General features: G+C 49.7%; 8 protein-coding genes across 8 annotated transcripts; 5 read left to right on the forward strand and 3 right to left on the reverse strand.

Annotated features, from left to right (window-relative positions):
* Positions 1 to 48: 48 nt before the first annotated feature.
* On the reverse strand, positions 49 to 451 carry T310_1415 (uncharacterized protein; the record flags this gene model as incomplete). Its single annotated transcript, XM_013475672.1, has 3 exons — positions 49 to 251; positions 310 to 379; positions 440 to 451. The coding sequence occupies 3 exons, from the start codon at positions 449 to 451 to the stop codon at positions 49 to 51; spliced, it is 285 nt and encodes a 94-aa protein (XP_013331126.1).
* A 1,190-nt stretch (positions 452 to 1,641) lies between these two features.
* T310_1416 (GATA transcriptional activator AreA) lies at positions 1,642 to 6,247 on the reverse strand (the record flags this gene model as incomplete). Its single annotated transcript, XM_013475673.1, has 8 exons — positions 1,642 to 3,540; positions 3,629 to 4,100; positions 4,138 to 4,241; positions 4,320 to 4,630; positions 4,705 to 5,260; positions 5,457 to 5,463; positions 5,652 to 5,733; positions 5,944 to 6,247. The coding sequence occupies 8 exons, from the start codon at positions 6,245 to 6,247 to the stop codon at positions 1,642 to 1,644; spliced, it is 3,735 nt and encodes a 1,244-aa protein (XP_013331127.1).
* A 2,575-nt stretch (positions 6,248 to 8,822) lies between these two features.
* T310_1417 (uncharacterized protein) lies at positions 8,823 to 9,812 on the forward strand (the record flags this gene model as incomplete). The annotated part of the gene is made up of 3 exons (XM_013475674.1): positions 8,823 to 8,828; positions 9,155 to 9,275; positions 9,337 to 9,812. 3 exons carry the CDS (start codon positions 8,823 to 8,825, stop codon positions 9,810 to 9,812), a joined length of 603 nt encoding a protein of 200 aa, XP_013331128.1.
* A 4,939-nt stretch (positions 9,813 to 14,751) lies between these two features.
* T310_1418 (Glutathione transferase) lies at positions 14,752 to 15,731 on the forward strand (the record flags this gene model as incomplete). The annotated part of the gene is made up of 4 exons (XM_013475675.1): positions 14,752 to 14,947; positions 15,010 to 15,113; positions 15,170 to 15,504; positions 15,710 to 15,731. 4 exons carry the CDS (start codon positions 14,752 to 14,754, stop codon positions 15,729 to 15,731), a joined length of 657 nt encoding a protein of 218 aa, XP_013331129.1.
* Positions 15,732 to 16,145: 414 nt separating this feature from the next.
* Positions 16,146 to 17,795, forward strand: T310_1419 (Aminotransferase; the record flags this gene model as incomplete). The annotated part of the gene is made up of 7 exons (XM_013475676.1): positions 16,146 to 16,224; positions 16,315 to 16,348; positions 16,431 to 16,560; positions 16,624 to 16,944; positions 17,004 to 17,081; positions 17,144 to 17,657; positions 17,740 to 17,795. 7 exons carry the CDS (start codon positions 16,146 to 16,148, stop codon positions 17,793 to 17,795), a joined length of 1,212 nt encoding a protein of 403 aa, XP_013331130.1.
* A 486-nt stretch (positions 17,796 to 18,281) lies between these two features.
* Positions 18,282 to 19,467, forward strand: T310_1420 (rRNA processing protein Ipi1; the record flags this gene model as incomplete). Its single annotated transcript, XM_013475677.1, has 3 exons — positions 18,282 to 18,329; positions 18,433 to 18,505; positions 18,560 to 19,467. The coding sequence occupies 3 exons, from the start codon at positions 18,282 to 18,284 to the stop codon at positions 19,465 to 19,467; spliced, it is 1,029 nt and encodes a 342-aa protein (XP_013331131.1).
* A 1,111-nt stretch (positions 19,468 to 20,578) lies between these two features.
* On the forward strand, positions 20,579 to 22,035 carry T310_1421 (FAD binding domain containing protein; the record flags this gene model as incomplete). Its single annotated transcript, XM_013475678.1, has 5 exons — positions 20,579 to 20,653; positions 20,709 to 21,141; positions 21,195 to 21,256; positions 21,324 to 21,743; positions 21,820 to 22,035. The coding sequence occupies 5 exons, from the start codon at positions 20,579 to 20,581 to the stop codon at positions 22,033 to 22,035; spliced, it is 1,206 nt and encodes a 401-aa protein (XP_013331132.1).
* A 394-nt stretch (positions 22,036 to 22,429) lies between these two features.
* Positions 22,430 to 24,240, reverse strand: T310_1422 (NCS1 allantoate transporter; the record flags this gene model as incomplete). The annotated part of the gene is made up of 3 exons (XM_013475679.1): positions 22,430 to 23,341; positions 23,401 to 24,035; positions 24,105 to 24,240. 3 exons carry the CDS (start codon positions 24,238 to 24,240, stop codon positions 22,430 to 22,432), a joined length of 1,683 nt encoding a protein of 560 aa, XP_013331133.1.
* Between the last annotated feature and the right edge of the window lie 82 nt (positions 24,241 to 24,322).

Raw genomic sequence — 24,322 nt, forward strand, 5'->3', positions numbered from 1 at the left:
TGAGATAGGATAAGTAGGTAGATTATAATAATTATACAGTAGTAATACTCACTCACCAATCTCCCCACCCAAAGCCTTCGAAACCGTCTCTTGAGCAGACTGCCAAAGACTCTTATTTTCACCAGCACCACCGTCAGCAGCGGCAGCGGGTTGATTACCCTCCGCTGCCGTCGTCGTCGTCGGCGTCGTAGCCCTCTGCGGGAATCTCGATTCGGGAGATTGTAGAGGCTGGGCGGTGGATTTGCTGTCTCCTGCAGAAATCATTCATTCATTCATCGCCATGTATAGAGAGGGTTATGGGGTACGTACCAGGCTGCAGCGCAGAAGATACCCTGTTGGCCACGTCGTTGACTGTGTCTTTGGCTTGGTCGTAGTAGGACTGGTTCGGTTCAGTAAGTCACCCTGACAGGGAAAACGAGTAAGTAGGTAGGTAGTTTACCTTGTCGGCCATGGTGAATCAAGCCTGTTCTTCGTCTCGACTTGACTCCAGACGCCAGGTAAGCTCGTTTCGGTGCAACTAATTGAATGAACCAGGTATGTATGCAATTTACCTAAGTAGGTAGGGTGACTAGCTTATCTTAGCTATGTACGAACTTTTGGCGTGAGATGATCCGAGTTTGGATGGAAGCCGGCCGCTAGATCTTTATATATATATTATCTGTCGTCTCACAAAAAATCAAGAATATGTAATACAAGATGCGATTGTGAGGGGTAGGTAAATGACAGGGGTACATGCTGTGTGTCCGATTGAATGGCGTTCAAATGCGAATGATGTCATCATCACCATATCCAGGTGTAACACAACCACGGCAGCAGCATCGGTCATGTGATATGGATATTATCATTCGTACTACTTCAACCGTCATCTTACAAGACCGACCATCGTCTAAATAGATTATGTTCCACTCGCCTCCGTTGGTGCAACCTAACTACCATCGATTAAACCTGACTTGACAGATGGCCGCCAGTCTAACCAGCCATCCCAGTCAATCATACACAGACAGACGAGTGGACAAGACATTACCAAAACCACAAAACAAAAAGCAAACAGTGCGCACTTCTGCCCGGCGCCCAGCCCACAAACATCAAAAAAAAACCCCACATTAACTCATATCATAGAACTCATAAAGGAAAGACAGAAAGAAAAACTGGGCTGGGCCACCGCGACAGACGCGATTGTATCAATCAATAAAGCAGCAAAAACCACAAAACCAGACACAAAAACACAACAAAAAAAAACCAGCAAACATATCTCTAAAATATTCGCCATCCGGTGTAGCGCAGACCGTGAGAGACTGACAGCAGAGAAAAGGTTCCAGACCCGAGACGAATGCCCATTAATGGAATAATCCAGTCTCCCATCGACCCAGATCGTATCGTATTATATCGTCAGAGAGTCAAACCCAAGCAGACGCAATGTCCGAGGTCCCAACATTAGTAGCCTGTTCTAACCCATAAGTGCCAGGCAATCTAGCGTGTGGAATCAACACGAGCATCACGTCATAAGTCATCCCCGTGCCCGTACCCAGCCCAGTTTGTCCCATCTATAAAGAAATCAAGAATGAGCATCAATCGCAGAGATGTAGCGACTGTTAGAGATGTAGAGTTGCAAGTTGTAGAGCTTCTAGCCAAGACAAGAGCCTACAGACTCATTGTCAACCACTCCCACTCCTGACTGCTGCCGCTCTGGCCCCCAGCGAGACTGTGATGCGCCGGGTTGGTCGCCGCAGGAGGCATCGCCGGAGCCAGCGGGACAACTTTCGACCTGCCCGAAGCTTTCCCACCAGCCTCCTCGGTCTCATTTTCCTGAAGCACGCTTGACAGCGATCCGATCGAGCCCTTGTCAAGTCGCTTCTGGCGCTTCGGAGCAACTTGCACCGACCCCCGTGCCTGGGTAGCCCCGGCTGAAGGCGTAGACTTGGGAGGAGCGGCGGCAATAGGCACCACACCGCTCTTGGTCCCGCCAGAAACACTGGTGGGCGTCGTGCCCGCAGTCGAGCCCGTTGAAGGCGGAGACTCGGAGGCATTGGCACTCTGCGATTTACTCGACGTCGGCGGCGTCGTCACCGGCGTCTGCTGCACAGAGTTCTTCCGGGTATTCTTCTTGGATCGGGAGTTTGCCCCCAGGGCCAGACTGTTTCCGCCGCCTCGATTCCGCTTCTTGATCACATCCGTTTTGAGGGAGAGCGGACGAACAACGCCGTGCAACTTCAGGAACAGACCGCAGGCATTGCATAGAGGCTGGCCCTCCGGGTTGCGTCGCCATAGTGGCGTGGTCTGCGTAAAGCAATTCGTACAAGTCGTCGGGCCGTTACCGCTCTGCTCATTATTCTTCTGGCCTCCGGGGCTTGCCGGCCGGGATGGAACAGCACTGTTGACCCCGGATTCGGGCGGCGTGTTTGGCGACGTATGTGACTGGTTGTTCATACTCTGGTGAGCGAGCTGGTTGGTATTGGGAGTCGACGCTGTACGCGCGATCTTGGGCCTCCTTGGATCCTGATCTCGGTTCCGCATCTCGCTGATGGACGCTGCAGACCCGTGGGCCCGACCGAGACTTTCGCCCTCGTTCCAATCCCGCGACTGATCCATCGGGTCACCAGAACCAATCGTGACGTGCTTTTGATGCCGCAGACTGGTGAAATTGGGCATCGAGTTGAAGTGGCCGGGGAAAGAGGCATCCCACTGCATCCCGGAGTTGATATCCATCGACCCATTATCCACCGAGTGGAAGTCGGTCTGTATGGTCATGCTCCTGTCTGGGAATGGGTTGCCGTCTTCCTCCTCGTTGTCGGAGTCAGCGCCAAAGGTAAACATGTTCTCGCTGCTCGTCAAGTTCAAGCTCTGGTGTGAAGGGGCTGCGGAGAAGTCACCCTGTCCGAGCACCCGGGACGGGTCCACGTGTTGCTGAGGCATCGAAAACCCGGGCGAGGGAATATTGGAGGACGGCCCGCTCATAGAATTGAATGCAGCACCTTCATTGTTGCTGTTGTTGTGGCTGTTGCTGCTGTTGTTATTGTTGTTGGCATTGAACATGTAACGAGGCTGCAACGATGCCGTCAGGTTCGATGATCGATGGGCAGCATAGGTCGGCACTCGACGATGAGATCGTGCATCGATCGACCCCTGCTCAAAGTACACGGGGTGGTCCCCGTCGAAGGGCTGCGGCGTGGAGGCGGTAGACTGGTAGCCGGAAGGCGGGGGCGAATAGAAATCGGTCGAGTTCAACGACGAGCCCATGGGCGTTTGGGCGTAGAGATGGCCAAACGGACCCGTCGTCACCACCGGAGACTCTGTCGGAGAGAAGGTGAAATTCTGCTGGAAAGGGCCGGCTGAAGTGAGGATCGGATCATCGTTGAGATGGAACGTCTCCAGACTGAAGGGCACGCTCGGGGAGGTGTGATTAGTGCTTGGGAACGCCGAGTGAGGCTGGTCCAGGTGGTAGTCCGTCATGCCGGCATCCAGGTCCGGATCATTGGGGATGATCAGGTTCCCACCCACTGGATGTACTTGAGGCGAGAAATCGGCCGGTCGCTTGCGAGTCTTTACAGTGCACAGTCAGAATTACATTTAACAAAAATCGCGACGGGGAGAGTCCTGCCTTTCTTTCGTCCACACTAGTCTTCCGAACCCGGCGTTGGACGTAGCTGAACTCCTCGTTCCGGCGCTGGTCCTGAGGAGGATACGGCGCAGATGCTGGCACCAGGTTACCATGCGACGACGGCTGCTGACCTTTGCGACCTTTGATGGGGATGGCGGAAGCCACAGCGGTGCCAGAGTCCGACGTGTTTTCAGCCGGCGTGTTATCAGCAGACGTCTTGTCCGCCGATGTCTTGTCAGCTGAGGGAGAGGTGGGAACGCCCGCGGGTGAGCCGATCGAGGAAGGGATGATGAAGTCGTCCAGGTTCATGAAATCCACCGCGGGGGCGGATGTCGTCGTGCTCTCAGCAGCGGTTGTCGTGCTTTCCGTCGTGGTGGCAGTGGTGGTGGTCGTGCTCTCAGTCGTGGTTGTAACAACCGTCTGATCAGAGGACTTTCGAAGCTGAGCAATGCCGCTGGGAGCGGGATTATCCTTCTCCTTCTTCTGAGAAGCAGCAGCAAGACTATAGCAAAGTGTGGTTTGATCAGCATCCAGATGACCCTGAGAGATCCCCAAGGCAAGGGTAGAGATAAGAGCGAGAGATGTTGCAACGCCGAAGCAAGAGAGGGGCAATGGCAGGGGCAGCAGCAGCTAGCGTCTGCCGCTACAGTAGCAGTAGCAGCCGCAGCCAGACGATAAAATAAATAGCAACAATGCCAGAAAAGAAAAGAAAGAAACCTACCGCTGCTCTCGTTCCCTTTCCTGGCGCTTCAAGCTCATGGCCATCATGCGCCAGGTCAGGTTCTCCATGCGTTCCTGGTTGGGCAACCTGGACTTGGTCCTCGAGTAGAGCTTCCATATCTGCGTCGCTAGAGGATCCTTCCTCTGCATCTCGTCGGGGCTTTCCACCGGGCTCCGGGGGGCGCCATCTTGCCAGTCCGGGAAGACGGACTCGCGCAACAGCCCCCCGTTGACGATACTGTCGTGAAATGGGAAATCCAGCTTGTCGTCTTTCGCGGCCAGCGCCAACGTGGTGAACAGTCAATGCGATGGCTGTCACAGAGACACGGATACGAGCCCCATGCAATCAGTCTGGGGAACGGCGGGATTGCAAATGGAGGACTGACGGGCGGCGAGGGAGATGATGAGAGATCGTCGTCCGGACACCAACACAGGGAGACGGCGCAGCGTCGGGGGGGGGTTGGTTTCGACAGGGCCAGCGGCGGCAGATGGGCAGGTGGAGGAGGAGGAGGTTGTAGCGGATGTGGTGGTTGGAGGATTAGTTCGAGGTCGTAGTGCAGGCAGGCCGTGGTGGTGGTGGAGAGGAAGGTGCCGGGCGGGCAGGGCTGGGCTGGCTGGACTGGCAGCGGGCCTGGACGTCGTGACGGTACCACCTGTATTCGCGTTACGCCTGGTAATCGCGGCCGTGCGCGGCAATACCGACTCGGAGGGGCTCCCCAGGCATCGGCTTCTCCCCGTCAGGGAACGGGGGCGGCAGTTCTGGACAGGCGGAGGGCGTTGGACGATGAGCCTTGCGCAGGTGGTGAGGTTGCTGACAGTCAATGGATGGAAATCAACTCGCGGATGCAATTGATTGTATGGGGAGAGGCGGCTTTTTGTCTGTCTTTTCCTTTTTGCCTGCTTGTAACGACGACGACGTCTGCTAAGACTGCTAGTCCGTATCTACCAGGCAGTAGGTAACTTAAATTCTCTAATCATGATTTTTGCGGATGCGCTCTCGGACAGCGCCCGCTCTGGGTCTCGAGTCCGGCCTCTCTCTGGAGGCGCAGGTGCCGTGGTTCGGCCGGGGCCCGACGAGGCCTCGCCGCCTCCCGGGTGTTAATGTCTGTAATTACGCTGAAAACGCGGATGTCCGTACCGTACGCCTGTGACCGTAATTCTGTTACCGTACAGATCGATCTGCTATGCCTTCACTCCAGTAGCTATAGTTTCCTCCTGGTGGCGCGCTGTTCTTCAGCGGTCCGCCAGAAAGCAAGAACCGAAGGACTCGAAATTAATTATCCGATTCGAACTGGCTGAGATGTGAGAAGTTGCTCTGGACGTAAAGTCATACCTAAGTCCGAACAGAGCGACCACGATCCCAATAGGATCTCGGTGTTTTATAAGAACTGGTAGAGAGTACTCAGTAATCTGTTCTAGAGTAATCTGTTCTAGGTCTTGATTCCAACCTCTAGAGGCATGCTGTTACAAACACCCTGGCATTATTGATGGTGTGAGATCTCTGATAGAGGGCCATGCCAGCCGGTCACTAGTGGAAACGGCCACTAAGCTAGTGCACTCCAGCAGGCTCGGGAGAATTGTCTTACAACTTCTTAGATCGCCTGCAGCTTAAGAGTTAGACTAACGTATGGAGCATTCTGTACTCCTAAGCGCTCTATCCTGAGTGATATCCGGCCAGTTCCACTGCTCCCGCAGCCGCAGCTGAGTTTCGATATGAACCAGCAGAAGAAACGCGGAGGAAGGCACGAGGATGGTTTTCTCGAACACGCGAGGCCCAGTCGGAGTGGGAAGGAGACCTGCAAAAACGGCCGCAAGTGTAACGCGATTCGATCGGGGGCAAAAACCGAGGACCACTAACGTTGCGTGTCCGGCTGTGGGGTGAACTGGCTGAAAGCACGGATCAAGATGGCCGGACCGCGGCCCATCCATCGTTGCCGGGCTTGGATGTGGCTGTTAACCATGCAGCCCTAGCGCAGAACATAAGACGCTGGACATAGCAGGCACCTGCTCCGTGCATGTATGGAGTACTCCATAGGTACTCCGTAAGACGGAGTCTGGATAAAGCGACAGTCCGACCGTTCAGCATTGCTAGAGCTAATCTTGATTATTGAATTCGAAGAAAGCAGCTGAAAGACAGGGATGGATAGCATCCTGCCGCTTAAAAATATCCATTACCCAGGGCGTCGGTTATTCTAGGCACAAGACAGGGGACTTTCGCATGGGTATATTAGTCGACGCCAATCGCGCGTCAAGCAAAAAACCCCGGTCAACGATCGACCCCTAGAGCGGACTGCGCTGTTCCGTACGGAGTAGACAGCCGAAGCTATTATTGAGAGCTTTCCTTTCGTTGCATTCTACTGCCCTCAGATCGCCAGCGTAGATCTCCTGATTTAGGCAAGTTTCACTCCACACTGCATCTGTCAGGAGCAGGATTTGACACGATTCCGATTCGCCTGGTTTCTGTTGTTGTCAGGTCGTCTGATATCTTTCCTGTTTCCCATGAGGCGCGCAGAAAAGTTGACGATGAATTCCAGAAGTCCAAGAACTACGTAGATATTTGCCAAGAGAGTGCACTGTATAAAGGCGATCGACAAAGGATGGGCCTCCACTGGAGTACGGCAGTGCTGGATTCAGAATAGCGACCTCGTGGTTGACCTGGAGCTACGCCACCAGAGGCGAGGTGGGGAGACTTGGCAACAGGAGGGGCCTGGCGATGCCGAGAGAGCAAACTTAATTAACAGCATTGGCTAGGTACAGTCCCTAGCTAAGTAAGTAGGTCAGTAGCCTAGATTAGTAACTAACGGTGCTCCGTACTCCGTACTCCGTATGGCTGATGTCTGCTTGTCGCGCGATACGGAGAAAAGACCGAACTGGGTGCCTTTCCCGCAGAGGGAGGAGGGATGCCAAAGCAGGGGTTCGAAGCCCCACAATCACTGGTGATACTCATGTCAGTGGAATTAAACATATATCCGGCAAGTACAAAGTACACTGTACGGAGGACAAACCTGAATGCACGGAGGATCGGTTCCTTTAAGGAACGGCCCCGATGGGACCTCATATAGGTAACTACCTATACCGTTGGTTATTATTAAGTACGGAGTAAGTGCTAGGGAATGCTGGAGGCTCGTGCCCTACCCGCCCGGCCAACGGATGGCGACGGATTACTAAGCCAAGCATGTGAGAGGACCACAGGATGAGGGCAAGTAATGACATCCATCGCCAGGTCGCTGCAAATAAACACAAGCAGATAGTAATATGGACACTCCAGATCGAAAACAAAGTTAGATGATTGACCCATCCTGAAGCATGGAATGCATTGCTGCAAGATGAAAGTATAGATAGCGAACATGTACTCCGTAGGTTACCACGACACGAACGACGCGTATCCACAGGGTGATCCACCCACTCGGGGACTGTTAAGTGTTAACGTTTGCACGAGTCTCGTGTCTGACTTCCGAGTCGGTCAGAGAGATGATTCATACCGCGTTCCATGGACATGATATCGATACTCTTGTACTGCTATTCTTATTACTGACAAATATATAACCGTTTATTAGATCTGATGGGAGAATTCAACCGCCAACCAATCACTGCAATCGAATTCGTAAAACCAGTCAGGCAATGAGGGGCCTTACATGCACACACTTAAATGACTGAGATTGCTACGATTGATTGATTGGGTTGCACATTGCAACCAGCATGTCGTTGTCGTTGATATGATTAGCATCAGAGATTCTATTATTATCAGGTATTATATTATTCCATTATTTATAATTTATCGTTGATACTATTGCAACCAACAGACGTCACTTTATCTGATGCACATGCACTCCTGTCCACTAATCCTACAGAAAAGCGTGCCCTAGCCCCTAAGCTAGACTCTAGTAACCCGTGCCTTATATCCGACTGGAGCTCGGAGAACTGTCCTGCAGCACTATACTAGGCAGTGGGGTTGTGCACGCGTGAGGCTTGAGTTTAAATGAGAGAGAGGGGCACTTCCGCCACCTGCTTGCTCCCTCTCTTTTTTCCTCCCCGGTCAGCTTCCTATATTACCCGAGTCTGGTTATTAACAGATTACGCTGTAGGTATGGTATGTATGGTATGGTCTGGTAATACCTTCTCGATGGGTATTGCATGTGAAATGGATCATTTATCGAGTGCACGATAATATCACGATAATAATGTCCTCTAATCTTATCGATTACTGTGACTTCATTCTTTATCTCGATATTCCCATCTATTCTCGAAAGAAGAATAAATGAATCTACGCGCAAAGGTGAGATGCTTGCAATCACCAGACCTACGTCGACCTCTAATGGCTGGTTCCTCCGATCGGATACGGCTTCTCGGCCGACCGTACTCGTACACGACTGCAAGTTCGTTCTCGTTCAAATCAGATCGGAGCAAACACTTCCAGCAAACTCTGAGATTAATTTCTTCTGTTGCTGCCTTTCTTGCAGAAACATGCAGAGTCGTAGTGATGCGGAGCGAGTGTACTCTCACCATGCACGTAAGCCTCGAACAGGAAAGAGGTCTAGATGCCAAGAGGACTGTCTCCCTATATATATCATAGAGAATAATATTGGATGTTAGGTCTGGTCCCTTCAGCGCGGTAACCGCTAATTAATCCTGCTCTCAGTAGCCTGTCGGTGTAAATCTCAACCGCCCGCCGTCGCATTCTGCAGACAGCGATGATCCTGGTCGTGGCTTGCATATCACATGTCCAAAAGACGTGTATGCCACAATCCGACCACGCTGCGCGTATGGACGTCTTATGCTGATTCTGGTCCTGTTAAAGATTAATCGGTTCAGGAATAAACAAGGACGATATTCTAGACCGCTGCCCTGGGGATTCGTTCCAGATCCAGCACTGGTTACTTGGGAGCTGCTGTAATACCGTACCGAAAGTTGAAACGCGGTACGAACACCGCGTATGTAATGTTACACATCTGGTACCGTACGCCAGCACGGATCCACCAACCATACCAGGCGGAACCGCGGGGCTGGATCAACTGCAGCACCTTGCACACGCCAAATTCCTGATCCTACCTACCTGGAGCTATCGCACGGCGTCCACTATGCTCGTCCTGGACGGATCGGCGGCGCGGCAGACCTCATCGCAGGCACGCGAAGTACACAGTTGGAGTATGACGTTGGAGGGCAAAGCTCAGCTGCAGAGAATAGAGTTCCCCGGCTAATTGCCCGGCAGCAAATGACGGTCGCGCCAGCCTGGGTGATTCCGGATCCCGCCAGTCACCGCCCTGCGCACTATCGCCGCCCCAACGACGCCTTATCTCGATTAGATACCTCATCCGATTCCGTAATGCTCTGCTCGGCATTGTGCTCTGCTCTCACCGACTCATCTGCTGCCGACGTGATTCGGAATACACTGCGGCACCCCTTCCCGACAACCGCACATCCACGAGAGTTGTACGGAGTACTCGATCTCACAACACCAGGATGGTCGTGTGCCCAGATGAAACGTGGCCTGTGAATGGTCCGGGAGCCGCGGGTCGTAGTGGCAAGGGAGATAGCAGGAGGCAACTCATGCGACTTATCGGGATGCACGCAGGGATCGGGCCTCCCGATCCACGGTTCAGCTGCTGAGTGGAAACATTCCCGAGGAATCAAAGGGACCGCAGTAATAATCCTTCGCCCTCCGTTCTTCAGCCCAGCCAGGACCGGCGATAACTCGTCAACGGCGACATCATCAGGCCCGACGATCCAACACAACAGGGTTGCAGAGGGCGAGTCAGGGCAGAGAGTCCCTGAGATAGCGGACGGCGGAAGGGATGCGTCGTTGACTTGCACAGAGTGGGCGGTGGGCGGCCCCCACGCTATCGATTCGCCGATTCCTATTCGCGCGTTGCCGAGGCTTGGTCAGCATGCGGCAGGCTCGCCCTTTTTGCGGCTGCTGCGCTTGCTCCAAAAATCCGACAGGATCGCCCATTGCTGGATGCTCATCCCATTGCTGCATCGCTGATCGTGGATAATCAATTAGCCAGTTCATTTCCAGGATATTATTAGGCAGTTTCAGGAGAAATGTGGGACTGGAGAACACACGCAGCATCTCCTCAAAGAACCGCATCGCATCTGGGGAACGTTTCCACTGTCCCGTCGTAATGGAAAAAACCAGCCTCCTTCAGGCAACAGGTCTCGAGTCACTGTTCACTTCGAACGGTGTCGTGTGCTTGCTGCTGAATAAAGCAAGCTGTCTCGTGCTCAAGCGTTTCAACAGGTCGTAGTCCAATGCTGTAAACCACCTGAAGCCCACTGCCATTAGGCACCTGACGTGAACAGAACGAACACTGGCGACAGGCAATCGAGCTAAAAAGAAAAATAGTTCCTTCACATTCGACCTGCTCTGAGAAATTGTCGAACTCCCAGAGACCCTGGTGGGAAAAGGAGGCTCGCATGAAACTGTCCGCTGGCAAAGGACTGCTGCAATATTTATAGAGGTGTCTCCTGCAAGAACTCTGTTAAGTCTGGTATGATCCCACCGACACTGATAAGCACACAATCCGCTTCTCGACAAATGATAGGGAATCGATAATGGCCATATCGAAGCGGTCACGGGGGGTACCTCCATAAGGGGGCCGCGAGATCAAAGAAACGGCTTTCCATTGCCCATCGATAACAGAGGATTGTCCATCAACAGCCCACTGTGGTAGATACTGGCTGCTTTCGGCAGGTAAGCAGGACCACCAACGGATAAGGCACGCAGCATCCACCCATGTTAGCGGATGATCTTCCGTCTGTAGTGACACCGTTTACTGGGAATCCCTGTCTCTCCAGATAAGGAGAAGAGAATTCTCCACGGAGATTTGTACAGTACACTTAACCGTCTCACATTGGCTGGAGCAAAGAGTAGTTTATCTCTGTCTCTCGCTTCCTATGGATGTATTCGGTCGACTAGGACCAATTCTAAGAAATGTTATCAGCTTGATATCTTCCGTGTAGCTAATAGGATAACCGGGGTATTACTTACTTGTCGATCATGCCGTCGATAAGTTCTCTTTGTTCGACTCTATCTACGCATTGAACGAGGTGGAAGGGCAAAGAAGGAGGAGGATGTCCTCCATGCTCCTGATGGAGTACAGAGTATGCCCTTTTAAATGTGTGGTGTCATCCTTATTTTACCTTTTCGATAGAGATCTTCATGATGCCACCGATAGAAAGATGGCGCCATTGCTCGCGTGCCTGATTAAATTTTATCTCTATCTCCTCGGAGATCCGCTTCGCTATCACTGATAGGGAAACAGCACACAACCAAGGTTCTCTTCACGGTGCAATGATGGCTTTCTTTTTATTCATTTCTTTTAGTCTTTAATTTGCTTGTTGAAAGAGGCTGTCTGACAGGGTCCATTCGTTTTGTAGTATTGCTTGTCAAGCACCGCATTACGAAGTTGATGTGGGGGATCGTCGATCCTCGATAGAAGAGAATTGACTTGCTTTGATGAGAATGGCGTGATATGAACTCATCGAGGACCATTATTATTGCTGCTCTTTCTCTCTTAACCAATATCTACAGATACAGCCTGTCCTCCAGGCCTCCCTCAGGATCTTACTTCTCCCCATGAAGACCGCACAAACTTTTGATCCTCTCTCATACAAGTAAGTGGCCACAACTTTCCTTGGCCTTTTTTAAAAAAAATTCAATTGAATTACCACTACCCTGGTCATTATAGCATCGGACGCCACATGAGGCTTCAAGCATGTCTCCGTGGTGTAGTTGGTTATCACGCAAGTCTCATACTTAGTGTATGACATTGAAGACAACTTCAATGACATCTTGTGAGATCTTGAGGTCCGGAGTTCGATCCTCCGCGGGGACATTTTTTTTACCTTTTCTTTTTATCTTTAGAAATTATATAATCGGACCCACATAGGAGAGATACCAAATCGAGATAAGTGATGGACTATAAACAGATAAAAGACCTGGCCGGAGAAGATCATTCTGAGGAGCATAGTGAACCTAGGAGAAAACTGGAACAGATATTTTTTTCCCCTTCTCTGCCATGTGTTCTATATTTGTTGCCTGTTAACAGTTCGACAGCTGAATGCAGATCATTCTAATCAAATGTCCTCTTTTGAAGAAAGTAAAGTTCGATGATGTCTCCGGATCTTTCCCTCATTGGACTTTCGCACAGGGTTAATACCGTCATCAGTTTTCTCCGATCCTGGAATTGGACAAGTTCGGAGCTGTGGTCGTACGTCCTTCAACCTTTCCTCAAGGGAGAAATAAATGTAACCTTGACTGATAAATTGATAATTATTTTCTTATGCTTTGTGCTGTTCTTTTTTAAATATTTCAGGCCTATTTCGTATGAATCATAATAGCATGATGGCCTATTATAACTTGGAAATATTAAAGAACTTAACAAGGAAATTTAATTCACGACCTCATGGATTGCAACATGGGAAAAATAAAGTGAAATTTGTTCTACAGTTCCGTTTAACTTTTCATGGCTTTCTTCATCGCTGTTGGCCTTTTGTTTTATTTTTTTTATTTTTTCCCCCTGCCTCTTTTCCTCATTATTCTTGTTTTTCTGTTGAATATACGTTTCCATCAAGCTGCTGATCTACATATCTATCAGAAACAGAATATCCAATGACACATCCTATCTTAGCTCATACTATGCGCGAATTCATTAGTGACTCAAGAAGACTATTGTTTGTCCTTCCACGTACGACCGGTTGGTTGCCCTCCATTCCTTCTTATACCAACGCTCTATGCCAGCATATGTTCTTTCACTTGTGGTTATGTTCTCCAAATTGGCAATGCTGACCTTTTCCAGATATCACAAGCAGCAAGGCTTCATTGAAGTCTGGGAAGAAGCGATCTTGTACTGTACATATATATCTCTAGGTCATCATTATCATCCTATCGGTCTCGTAACTGCGTCTTTTCTTCGTTCTAGTTTGATACACTAAAAATTTACTACTATTCATTTTTGAACACCTAGTCCAATTGAGTAAATTTAACCATTAACATTGGAGTCTGATATTGTGGTTTCATATCATGACGGTCAAATTTCCATGGAGTAACTAAATTAAGTAGTTTCCCAGAATAATAATATATATAGTGCGGGAATTAAAAAGTGCCAAAGCCTTAGTCTACTGGGAATAACAAAATCCATATTCGATTGTACCAGTATTAGGGATAATCCTATTATATATATTTAATATAGTTGAATATTGCTTAAGCTATCGTCTATTACTTAATACATTTATGTCGAGAAGATAGGCTCTTCGTTATTATGTTATTGTCGATAATGGAAGAATATTTATTTATTCATACTCAAAACAGAAGTCTAATATCGGCAAGAACACGCGTTGACGCGGATCTGCTGCGTCTACGGAGTAGACGACAACCAGTGGAAATCCAGCTGTCAGCAAAGGAAGTAATCTTCATCGAGTTGATTTCATCGAATTGATTTCCTCAATTAGAAAAGACACAGGATAAAGATCAAAACAAAATGAAGGTGGGGCAACATTAGTAGTTGCTTGTCCATAGCAAAATCTACTGCGTATAGTCAAGGCGGATGATCTAGAACATACCTTGTATTACTACCCCGCACCACGCCATATTAATAATTAGACGGAGAACAGCTTCATTTCCTGGAAGGAAGGGAATATGAGGGCTAGCCATGAACACATATATATTTCCGTACAGTTAAACTGGTGGTTAGATTACTAGATTCTGATGACGTTGGGGTAGTGAAATTGGCGCTGAGATCTATCCCACCTAGAATGAATTATGCCATGGTAAGGAGTAATTCTTGTGATTGATCTCAATGCTAGTTTCACTACATATTATTAATAATATGGTGATTTTTACTAATGACTGTTAATGTTTATGTTGGGCTGTAATTAGGTCAGTCGAATTAGTAATCATGATGAACCTTTTTCAGGGGGAGGGTATTGAATAGGTTAAATATAAACATTCATGGCCAAAGTTTAGTAGCATTTTTATTAGAAATACGATTTCTAGTCTTCCGTACCTGATTAAGTGAAACAGGGGTATATGGCGTAATCGAGGGGTACACAGAGCAATCTCTGCTGCACGACATTGCTAGCGCCTCCGGATAAGATAAGGGAAACCCCCTGACATCAAAAGCTGGATCGATCGATTCTATAGAAACTAATAGTCTATTCCAGCTAGCTTCTGATCCATTCAATGACCTAGGAAAATCGCTGTGACATCGTTCACATCACCCATCTTGGCGGGGAAGACTGAAGCCATCGGCACGGATCATGCAGCTTACCAATCAAGACATCACTAACCGGGTGGGATGGAGGGGCTCCTTTCCCCACCTGATGTACCTGGGAGTACATATAAATAGTATGAGAGATCTGGCATTCGATCTGATTCCTGCTCTCCAATTGACGACAGTACATCCCGATAACCCGTTTGGTAGACGTCACCCACAATGGTCCTCAAACTCCACGGAACTCCCCTCTCGACCTGTGTGAAACGGGTCCGACTGGCCCTCGAGGAGAAAGGGATTGAGTACGAGATCGTGCCGGTCGACCTGTCCAAGGGCGAGCACAAGACTCCGGCGTACCTCGAGAAGCAGCCTTTTGGCAAGGTGCCTGTGCTGGAGGATGACGGTTTCTTCATTTTCGGTAGTCCCATCACCTAGCTAATCTATGTACCTTGGTGGTCGTTTAATGCTAATAACCTACAGAAAGTAGAGCCATTGCCCAGTACATCGCCAACAAGTACCGCGGCCAGGGCATTGATCTGGCTCCTTCGGAGTCGCAGCTGAAGGAATACGCCTTGTTCCAGCAGGTATGTCCATACATACATTACCATAATATACGTGCTTATCTATTCTCCTTTTGCAGGCCGTCTCCATCGAACAATCCTACTTCGACCCTCCTGCCTCGGGCATCGCCTACGAGAAAATCTTCAAGGCCTTCCATGGCGGCGGACCCGCCGACGAGACCAAGGTCGCTGCGCTGGTCGCCAAGCTTGAAGAGACGCTGGCCGGATACGAGCGCATCCTCTCGAAGCAGCCCTACCTCGCGGGCGACAAGCTCACCCTGGCGGATCTCTTCCACCTGCCCTACGCGACCCTCGTTGAGAATCTGGGCTACAAGGACTTGTACGCCAAGTACCCGGCCTTCTCGAAGTGGTTGGCTGGGCTGCAGGCTAGGGAGAGCTGGAAGAAGGTTAATGTGTGAGTTGAGTATATAGACGAAGTAAACAGTGATGAACATAGCGTTTTCAATGAACATATTTCTATATAGAAGTTACAACTTATACCGATCTTCTGCTTCATCTATTTCGTAGGAAGGCTGTTCTGTGCAAGAAAGAATTGAAGCCCTATCTGTTTATCAACATTAATAGGAAATGTATGGAATTAATTAGACTAAACTGTATAGCAATAAATACGTCACGGAGTAAATATCGATATAGTAGATATTATTACTTATTTACCATGAATGCGAGCTTACTTCATCAGCCTTATATCAATAGTAACCCGTAATCAATTCTCTCACAACACTCTGACTTATTGAATAAATCCAGACGAATGCTCAATATATATTTCAAACTATCAGCAAAGAACTGATAACTAGTATTATAAGAATCGATCCAGATGTTTTGATATACTATATATATAGTACGGAGAATAGCCGAGTCAGGTGGGGTCTCTTACCCCTCCTCAGTTATCTCTCTATCTAGATTATCTAGGCGCAGTCTGCAATCATGCACAATAGTGAGCTTCAGTCAGCCAAGCAAGAAACGTGACAGAGACTATATATATCTATATATCTGTATATATGTGAAAATCGGTCATATCTGCATAAGCCGATCAACATGTCTACCTTTAACGTCGCGCAGGCAAGAGCCCGTTTCCCGGCGCTGCAGCAGCCGCAGATCTATCTTGACAATGCTGGTATGATAATATCATTTCATAAAGTGCTTTTAATCCGGTCCTGAAGTATAATTACATTCTCATAATTGCATTATTCTAATGATGATTCAGGAGGAAGCCAGGTCTTGGATACCGTGATTGATTCGTAAGTAAAGTACCTTCCTTATTCCTTCACCTTTGTGTATGTAGGTATATGGCAGGTATCTGATCTGATATAAATGAATCAGCATTCGGGATTATCTCTCTCGGACAAACGTCCAGCTAGGAGCGACATACAATATCTCTCGAGCATCGTCAGCCGCGTACGACAATGCTTATCAGGCGGCTGCGAAATTCATCAATGCGAGTCCGGACGAAGTAAAACCTACATTGCCTTACCAGTGTGGAAGATTCCTCCTCCTGCTAATGATGTGCATGTAGATCGTATTCGGCGCATCCAGCACCCAGCTCCTCCACAACCTCTCCACCGCGCTGGACTTCCAGCCCGGCGACGAGCTGATCCTGTCGAAGCTGAACCACGAAGCAAACACGGCTGCATGGGTCCGCACGGCGCAGCGGTTCGGCTTGACAGTGAAATGGTGGTCTGCTGCTGACGCAACCAACCCCGTATGTGATCTTGATGAGTTGAAGACGCTGCTGTCCGATAAGACGAAGCTGGTGGCTTGTCCCCATGCGTCGAATATCACCGGCACCATCACCAAGGTCAAGGAGATTGCGGATGTTGTGCATTCATTTCCGAATGTATGATCTGCTGTCGAAGCTTTCGTTCAAAAGGATGATATGCCAACTGATTGCAACAGGCACTGCTCTGCGTCGACGGTGTCGCCCTGGCGCCCCACAGACAGGTCGATGTGAAAGCGCTTGATGTGGATTTTTATGTACGATCACATACTTCTACACTATGCTACATGCCTATTCTATAGCATGCTAATGCCAGCAGGCCTTCTCCTGGTACAAAGTCTACGGCCCTCACATCGCCCAGCTATACGCTTCGTCCCGTGTGCATTCGCACATTAACTCGCTGGCCCACTTCTTCAAGGACGACCTGCCTCAGACCCTCGACGTCAAGCTCAACCTTGCATCGGTGAACTATGAGCTGGTGCAGAGCATCCCGCGGGTAGTGGACTACTTTGGCCCGGATCCGGCGAGTACATGGGCGCAGATCGCTGCGTATGAGGAGAAACTGCAGTCGATCTTGCTGGACTTCTTGAATAGTTGTAGCAATGTCACCATCTACGGCGAGCCATCTTCTAGCAAAGACCTGCGCGTGCCCGTCATCAGCTTCACCGTCAAAGGGATGAAGAGCCAGCAGCTGGTCGAGGAGGTCGAGAAACGGTCCCAGCTGGGATTCCGCAGCGGACATATGTACAGCTACCGCTTGCTCAAGGACGTATTTGGACTTGAGGATGTTGAGGACGGAGTGATCAGAGTGAGCATGCTGCATTACAATACGGGTGAGTACGATTACATCCTGTCCTCGCCATTTTGCTGTCGAGTGAAACAGAGCAATCTGCTGATACGATATGATTGTCCTAGAGGATGAAATCAACGAGCTCGTAAGGGTGTTGAAGGAGGTTATTCCACAGGAATAGAAAGGGCATCAATCTGTTTGAATTGATTAGTTGTAAGAGAGAATAATCAAGCGTAATATACCGATCAAGTTGTTGCTGCCTCAGGCAGAAAGGCTAGGTGAAAGCCAGTCACGTGGTGATATAAAAAAGTGTGGTCTTGGCATTAGACATCGACCAAGACCTTCCCCATCTAAAATATCGATAGTTATCCTTATTCTTGTCGACGGCCATTACTCTCATATTTCTTTTTCAGACAATCTCTATAATTCTCATAATTACAGGTACATTATCCATAACAGTGTACCTGCTCATCCCGTCGTCAGTGCGGGAGTACAGAAAGAAAAAAAAAAAACAACAAAGAGAAAATTCCAATTTGACAAACGGAAAGAACCAAGACATTTAAACGGAAAGAACCAAGACATTTAAATGTTCAATAAGGATTTGCCATTGCAGAGGGAGAGATAATCAGTTGCTGTCTTTTCTTGTTACTATTTTTGACGTGACAAAATGGGATCGAGTAAGAGGAAGAAGAAGGAGAAGCAGAAGGATTTTCAGGTGAGTGGACATATACCAATACTGAAGAAAAAAAAAGAAAACTAAAATCTGGCGTAATTGTTTAATACTTGAGATTGATGAAGCTGACTACTGTCTATTCTAGAAACCGAAACTGAAGGTTGGCAAGCCTAAGCCCAAGCCTTCAAATTATACAGATACGAGTTTTCGCTCAAAAGGTGAGCATGAATGGCTTCTTTCAACAGTTACATATCTGCTGATTGAAGGTACAGCCATCGTCGTAAACCAGCAGTCTCTGTCAGTATCAGCTCCATCAGCTGATTCCCAGTTCTCGCATCATCTGTCGCTGCTGTCGTCCAAGTCAGAGACACAGCGTCGCGAGTCTCTTGCCCATCTCACCACCTCGGTTGCCTCCCGGCCGGTGGATTCACCTCTGCCGCAGCCGGTCAGCATGATCCTGCCGACCGTTGTGCCGCTGCTTCTGGACGGCAGCAACGGCGTCAGAACGCAACTGCTGAAGTTCCTGCGAACGCTGCCCGAGTCCGAGATCGAGGACCACGCTCCGCAGCTGCTGCCGTACATTCGCGCCGGCATGACCCATCTGGCGGCAGATATTCGCGTTTCAGCTGTCGAAGCGCTGTCCTGGCTGGTCGAGTTGGCCGGATCGGAAGTAGTATCCTGCGCGGGCGGCTGGATCAAGACGCTGAACTGCTTTCTCTCCCTACTAGGATGGCATACTGAAGAGTCGGCCAAGTGGTCGTCAAACCGGAGCTCCTTTGGCAAGGCTGGCAGCGAGGGCAAACCCATGGTCAAAGCCCTGCATACGCTGGCGGAGTTCCTCCGCGCTGGCATCGGCAAGGAGGAGGACGACGACGAGGAAATGGAAGATATTGACGAACAAAACGGCGAATCTTCGATATTCCCTCTTGACCAAACAGTGATGCAAAACATGATCCCATCCAAATCCGGCCCGTATGCCTACCTGAATCTGTTTGGTCAGCCGCGGGACGCGGAAGGGGAGATGTACGAGACTCGCGAAGACCGATATCGGGTCTTTTCCGAGAAGTTCCGCATCCCGATTGAGCGAGGAGTGGAAAATGCTCGCAAGGAAGGAGGTGATGTTGGGCGAGCGTCGGCTGCTGTGGCGAAAGTGCTTCGAGAGGCGACCTCAGCTTCTTAGCTTGTTTTGATATGGACTATGTTGTCGAAGAGAAATAGTGGCCAGGACCGGAATTGACAGCCTGGTTTGTGCGAGTAGCATGATTTCCGTCGACCTCAGTGCAGGTTGGAGGTCCTCGATTTGTCGTCATGCTCGCAGCTGTAGCAGCGTCGAGCAGATGACAGATATTTCAGCAACTTATTCCCGCCAGAAAGCGTCCGCCCTCCACGATAATCTCGGATTTCTGGCTTGAGCAAAGGGTGAGACGACGCTGTGACGGAAGCCAATAATCCGGTCGAGGACATGATAGCGAGAGCCATGCCATCAGTGATGGCTGCTCAGTGCCAATCTCTTGGACGCTTCCATAAGAATAAGAGCAGAGAGCATCTAGTTGGGCTCGCTCACCATCTCAAAGAGCGCACATAATGCTGAGCGAAGAGCTGATTGCAGCTACTCGTGCTGTACGGCCACTAAAATAAGAGAACGTTTTCATTACACAGCGCAAAACTCATCAATGAGGGAGAGAGCTCAATGGCAGTTGAATAGTCATATTCGTCACTGGGTAGTAATAGAAATAAAGCAATACTCCTGCTATTAACTGCCGACAGGCCGCTCTAAACTTCTGCATATTTATAATAGTTTCATATGTCCCAGATCTTGTCTATGGTACACTATAGCCACCACTTTTGTATCATGACTAGAACTCACTACCATACGAGAGGGGGATGTGATTAGAATCAGACCTGCATATTTAGATAGAGTACTGCATTGAGCTAGACGGGATTTTGCCTTAGCTGGCAGTGCTGCACTTCGTTCACTAGGTTGTTATTCGTCCATGGGATACATATATGCATGGCCAAGTGGCTACCTCCTTGACACATGCATGAATAACAAGGCTAATGTGGACTTCAGGCTCATGCCGGCAAATCAGGATATGTGCATACATTGCTAGTGCGTGTCTCTGACTAGTATCCTTGCCCTCGTCGTTCCCGCATGTCGAGTTCCCCCAAGGTTGACGTAGTTTGTCCAGTGTCTTGTGTGAGGGCTTTTAATATAGCCTGGACGGTGTCTTCCTAAGGTTGAAAATATAACAGCTCTGTCCCATTGAAAACAACTTATTGTATCGACTACCATGAAAATCCTCGCCATCACAGCTGCGTTCCTGGGCGGGATGTTCGAGACCGCCGTTCCAGATCCCATCCCCTGTGTATGTCTCTGGACGACTGAGGGGAACGAAGAAAGCTGCTAAATAGACTGATAAGTGCGCGGCCCTCAGCTCAACCGCCCTGCAAAGCAAAGTTTTCTATCCAGGAAGCACGCCATATCAGCGGTCCGTGGAATCGTATTTCGCCGTCAACGCGCAGTTAGAACCCTCATGTATCGTCCAGCCTCTCTCTGCAGAGGATGTTTCTATCGCTGTTTCTACCCTCGTTCAGAATAGTGATTTAGAGCCATGCCAGTTCGCAGTCCGCTCCGGTGGCCATACCACCTGGGCCGGAGCAGCAGACATCCCGCCGGGCGTCACGATCGATCTGTCGATGATGAACCCGACGACCTATCACTCCGAGAATTCAACAGCATCAATTCTTCCAGGCGCGAGATGGAAGTCTGTCTATCAGACGCTCGATGCGTTTGGTGTCGCAGTCCCGGGAGGTCGAGCAGGACCTGTGGGAGTGGGCGGCTTTACTATCGGAGGTGAGACCAGTCGATTCTAAAGGTAATTGAATTGACACACAGCTTATATTCAGGTGGCAATTCCTTCTTTGCCGCGCGTTACGGTTTCGTATGTGACAATGTCGTCAATTTTGAGGTATGTGCAGTACATGTGTAGTCTTCCGATGGACCAGCTTGCCATGCTGGTATCTATCATATCTCAGCTCGTACTCGCCAACGGAAGCATCATCAACGCAAACAGCCAGACCAATTCCGACCTATTCAAAGCTCTTAAAGGGGGCTCCAACAACTTCGGCATCGTCACCAAGATCGATCTGTCCGCTTTCCCGCAGGGCGATCTCTGGGGCGGCGTGGTGCGCTACGACAATTCGACCTCGACGAGAGCTCAACTCGTTCCCGCTATCGTTAATTTTACGAACCATGTCGAGGACGATCCCTTTGCGTCGCTGATTACCTTCTGGCAGTATTCGTCTGCGTTGGGTGCGAATGTCTTCATCAATGCCCTTGAGTATACCAAGCCGGTGGTGAACCCGTCTGCCTTTAGCCAGATCCTCAGAATTGCTAATACATCGAGTACCATGCGGATTACGAATTTAGACGAGCTGACGACGGAGTTGGCACAAGTGTCTGGTTTTCGGTAGTATAACTCGCTTGTATCTTTTTTCCCTATTTGGCAACTCCTAATCTCTATCTATCTAGGCAACTCTTTCTCACATTGACATTCCGAGATACGCGCGAGCAATCCACGCAGACAACGAGTTCATCTACCTCGACTATTCTGACAAATGGCAGAATCCCCTGCGGAGTTATGGTGCGAAGAACCTGGCCTTTCTCAGAAAGGTTGCGGAGAAGTATGATCCTTCGGGCGTGTTTCAGAGACTGGTCCCTGGGAGGTTTAAGGTGACTGGTGCTTGATGTCTTTATCCTTAGTATCATGGATGGGAATTTAGTACTCTTGTTGGGTGGAAAGAAACGTCGAATGGAATTCTTTTATCCTATTCCTCCGCTACGCAGTCTACCATCTACTGTCTACATTTTTGATGATATACGTCTGCGATTCTACTAAAATGGTGAAAATCATACAGTCAGTCAATCAGTTAGTCAATGCTCTTCACTTAGCCCCTCCGACCGTTAAAAAAAGACATTCTGATGATGCTTTAGTGTGTCAATTTCTACACTCGCAAACAGTACAATCTCCTGTAAGGCGAGATTCACACCAGTACAGGATTTGTTGTCTTATACTCCATTGTCCTAACCTACCCATATCGTATACCGTACATACTGTATACTACTTATAGGAGCTGTCTACCTATAGAAATCGATCCAGATTTGTAACGAATTTCTTGAACCCACTCTTTTCTTGGCTATCTGCATCTCTCCCAGCTCGCATGGCATTCTTCTCTTCGTCGCTTCCTGCCAGCTGCGAGTCTGGCTCCACGCCCTCCACGACAGTTGCGCGGCCGTCGTAAATTTCATCAGGCAGAACCGCACGGTCAATGAGCGTTTCTGTGGCAGGGAAGATGTACGAAAGGAGAAGATACACCAAGCTGGTGCCGACAAAACCTAGCAGCCAGCCGAATTGGTACGGGTGGACGCCGACGCCGACGTCGATGCTGCTGTTGACCGAGTTGATCAGGCCCGGGATGCTGGGCACCACGCCGCAGATGAACGCAACAATGGCACGCCAGTTGACTCCACCAAACGAGTATCGATAGATGCCGTCGGGATGGTACAGAGCTAACGAGTCGTATTTTCGTTTCTTGACTAGCCAGAAGTCGAAAGCCATGATCCCCGCAATGGGCCCGAGGAACACGGCATATGCGGACATGAAATTCAGGAAACTCCCTGCGGACTCGAGGATCTTCCACGGCACAAGACACCACGCCAGAATGGCGCACAGAATCTGTCCGCGGCGGATGTTGAGATATCGCGGTACAAGCGCAGCAAAGTCGTTGGCGGCGGAGAGCGAGTTAGCCGAGATGTTGACGCCCAGAGATGCCAGGGCGAAGGAAAAGGCACCAAAGAAGCGGCATGCCCGACTGCTCCAGTGGCTGATCAAGACGTTGGGATCCCATGGGATCTCGGCCAGGTTATATCTGGCTTGGCCGGCAGATGAGGCTGCGACACCGATGAAAGCGATAAAGGTGAAGATAATCGGCAACATCGGGATATACAGCAGTTGCCACTTGACGCTGACACGAGAGTACCGAGAGAAGTCCGACTATTATCTCCAAAGTCAGCCTTTCATTCCGTTGAGTCTTCCGCCAGTGTGGGTTTCACCTGATTGACGCTGAGCGTTGCATAATTGCCAATCGTCGAAGTCAGACTGGCGAGCCATAACCAGCTATATTGAGAACCTGATACCGTTGCCTTCTGCTCAAAGATCTTACCGCCGCCCTCCGCCACGAAGGCCCAGATCAAAATGGCAATCCAAGCAATTGGAACGATGATGGATTTCGCCATGAACAGCCAGCGGAGCTTGTTTGGATGCGCGCATAGGAAGGGGAACTGGATGATCCAGAAGATCACAAAGCTGACCATGCCGTTGGTGGTGATCCCTTGGTCTGCAGGGATGTCGTTTTTCAGGCGCAGATAACTTGGCCAGATCGCGCCGATCATCACCGTGACCGAATTGCTGCCATTCACCGTTTGGATGGCAAACCAGAATATTGCCAGAATGATCCGCGATATGATGGCGACATAGGAACCCCAGAAACCCCAGCTTGCTCGGGCCAGCACGGGGAAAGGAGAGTGGTATATAGCGCCGATGGCCCCGTTGGCGGAGATGACGATGGAGATAATAAGGAAAGAGACGGCAACGATGACAAGAGATTCGCGGTAGGTTAGACCGACGGCAATGATGCCGCTGGCGAATTCCCACGTCGCGGCATTGAATGCGTCCGATATCCAGTAGGCTGTTTGGTCCCGTCAATCTGCGGAACACAATTACACAATTCCAACTAAAGCAAGTCATCAGGTCATACCAACAAGACTGGTGACACCCCATTTCCTCCGATGAAGCGGAATCGGGTCGAGGTCGCGATTGGTCCATCGTGAAGAGCCGTCTGCAAAGGCCGACTTCTCCTGGGCTACACGGAGCCTTGGGCGGTCGAACTTCATTGTGAAGGAAATCAGCAGGGAGAAAAGCACAATAAACGATCAACTCAGGAGCGGGGTGGAAGGTCTACCCCTTATTAACTAT

This window comes from Rasamsonia emersonii (genome assembly GCF_000968595.1).
Source record: "Rasamsonia emersonii CBS 393.64 chromosome Unknown ctg1118621759990, whole genome shotgun sequence".
Classification (NCBI taxonomy): Eukaryota; Fungi; Ascomycota; class Eurotiomycetes; order Eurotiales; family Trichocomaceae; genus Rasamsonia; species Rasamsonia emersonii.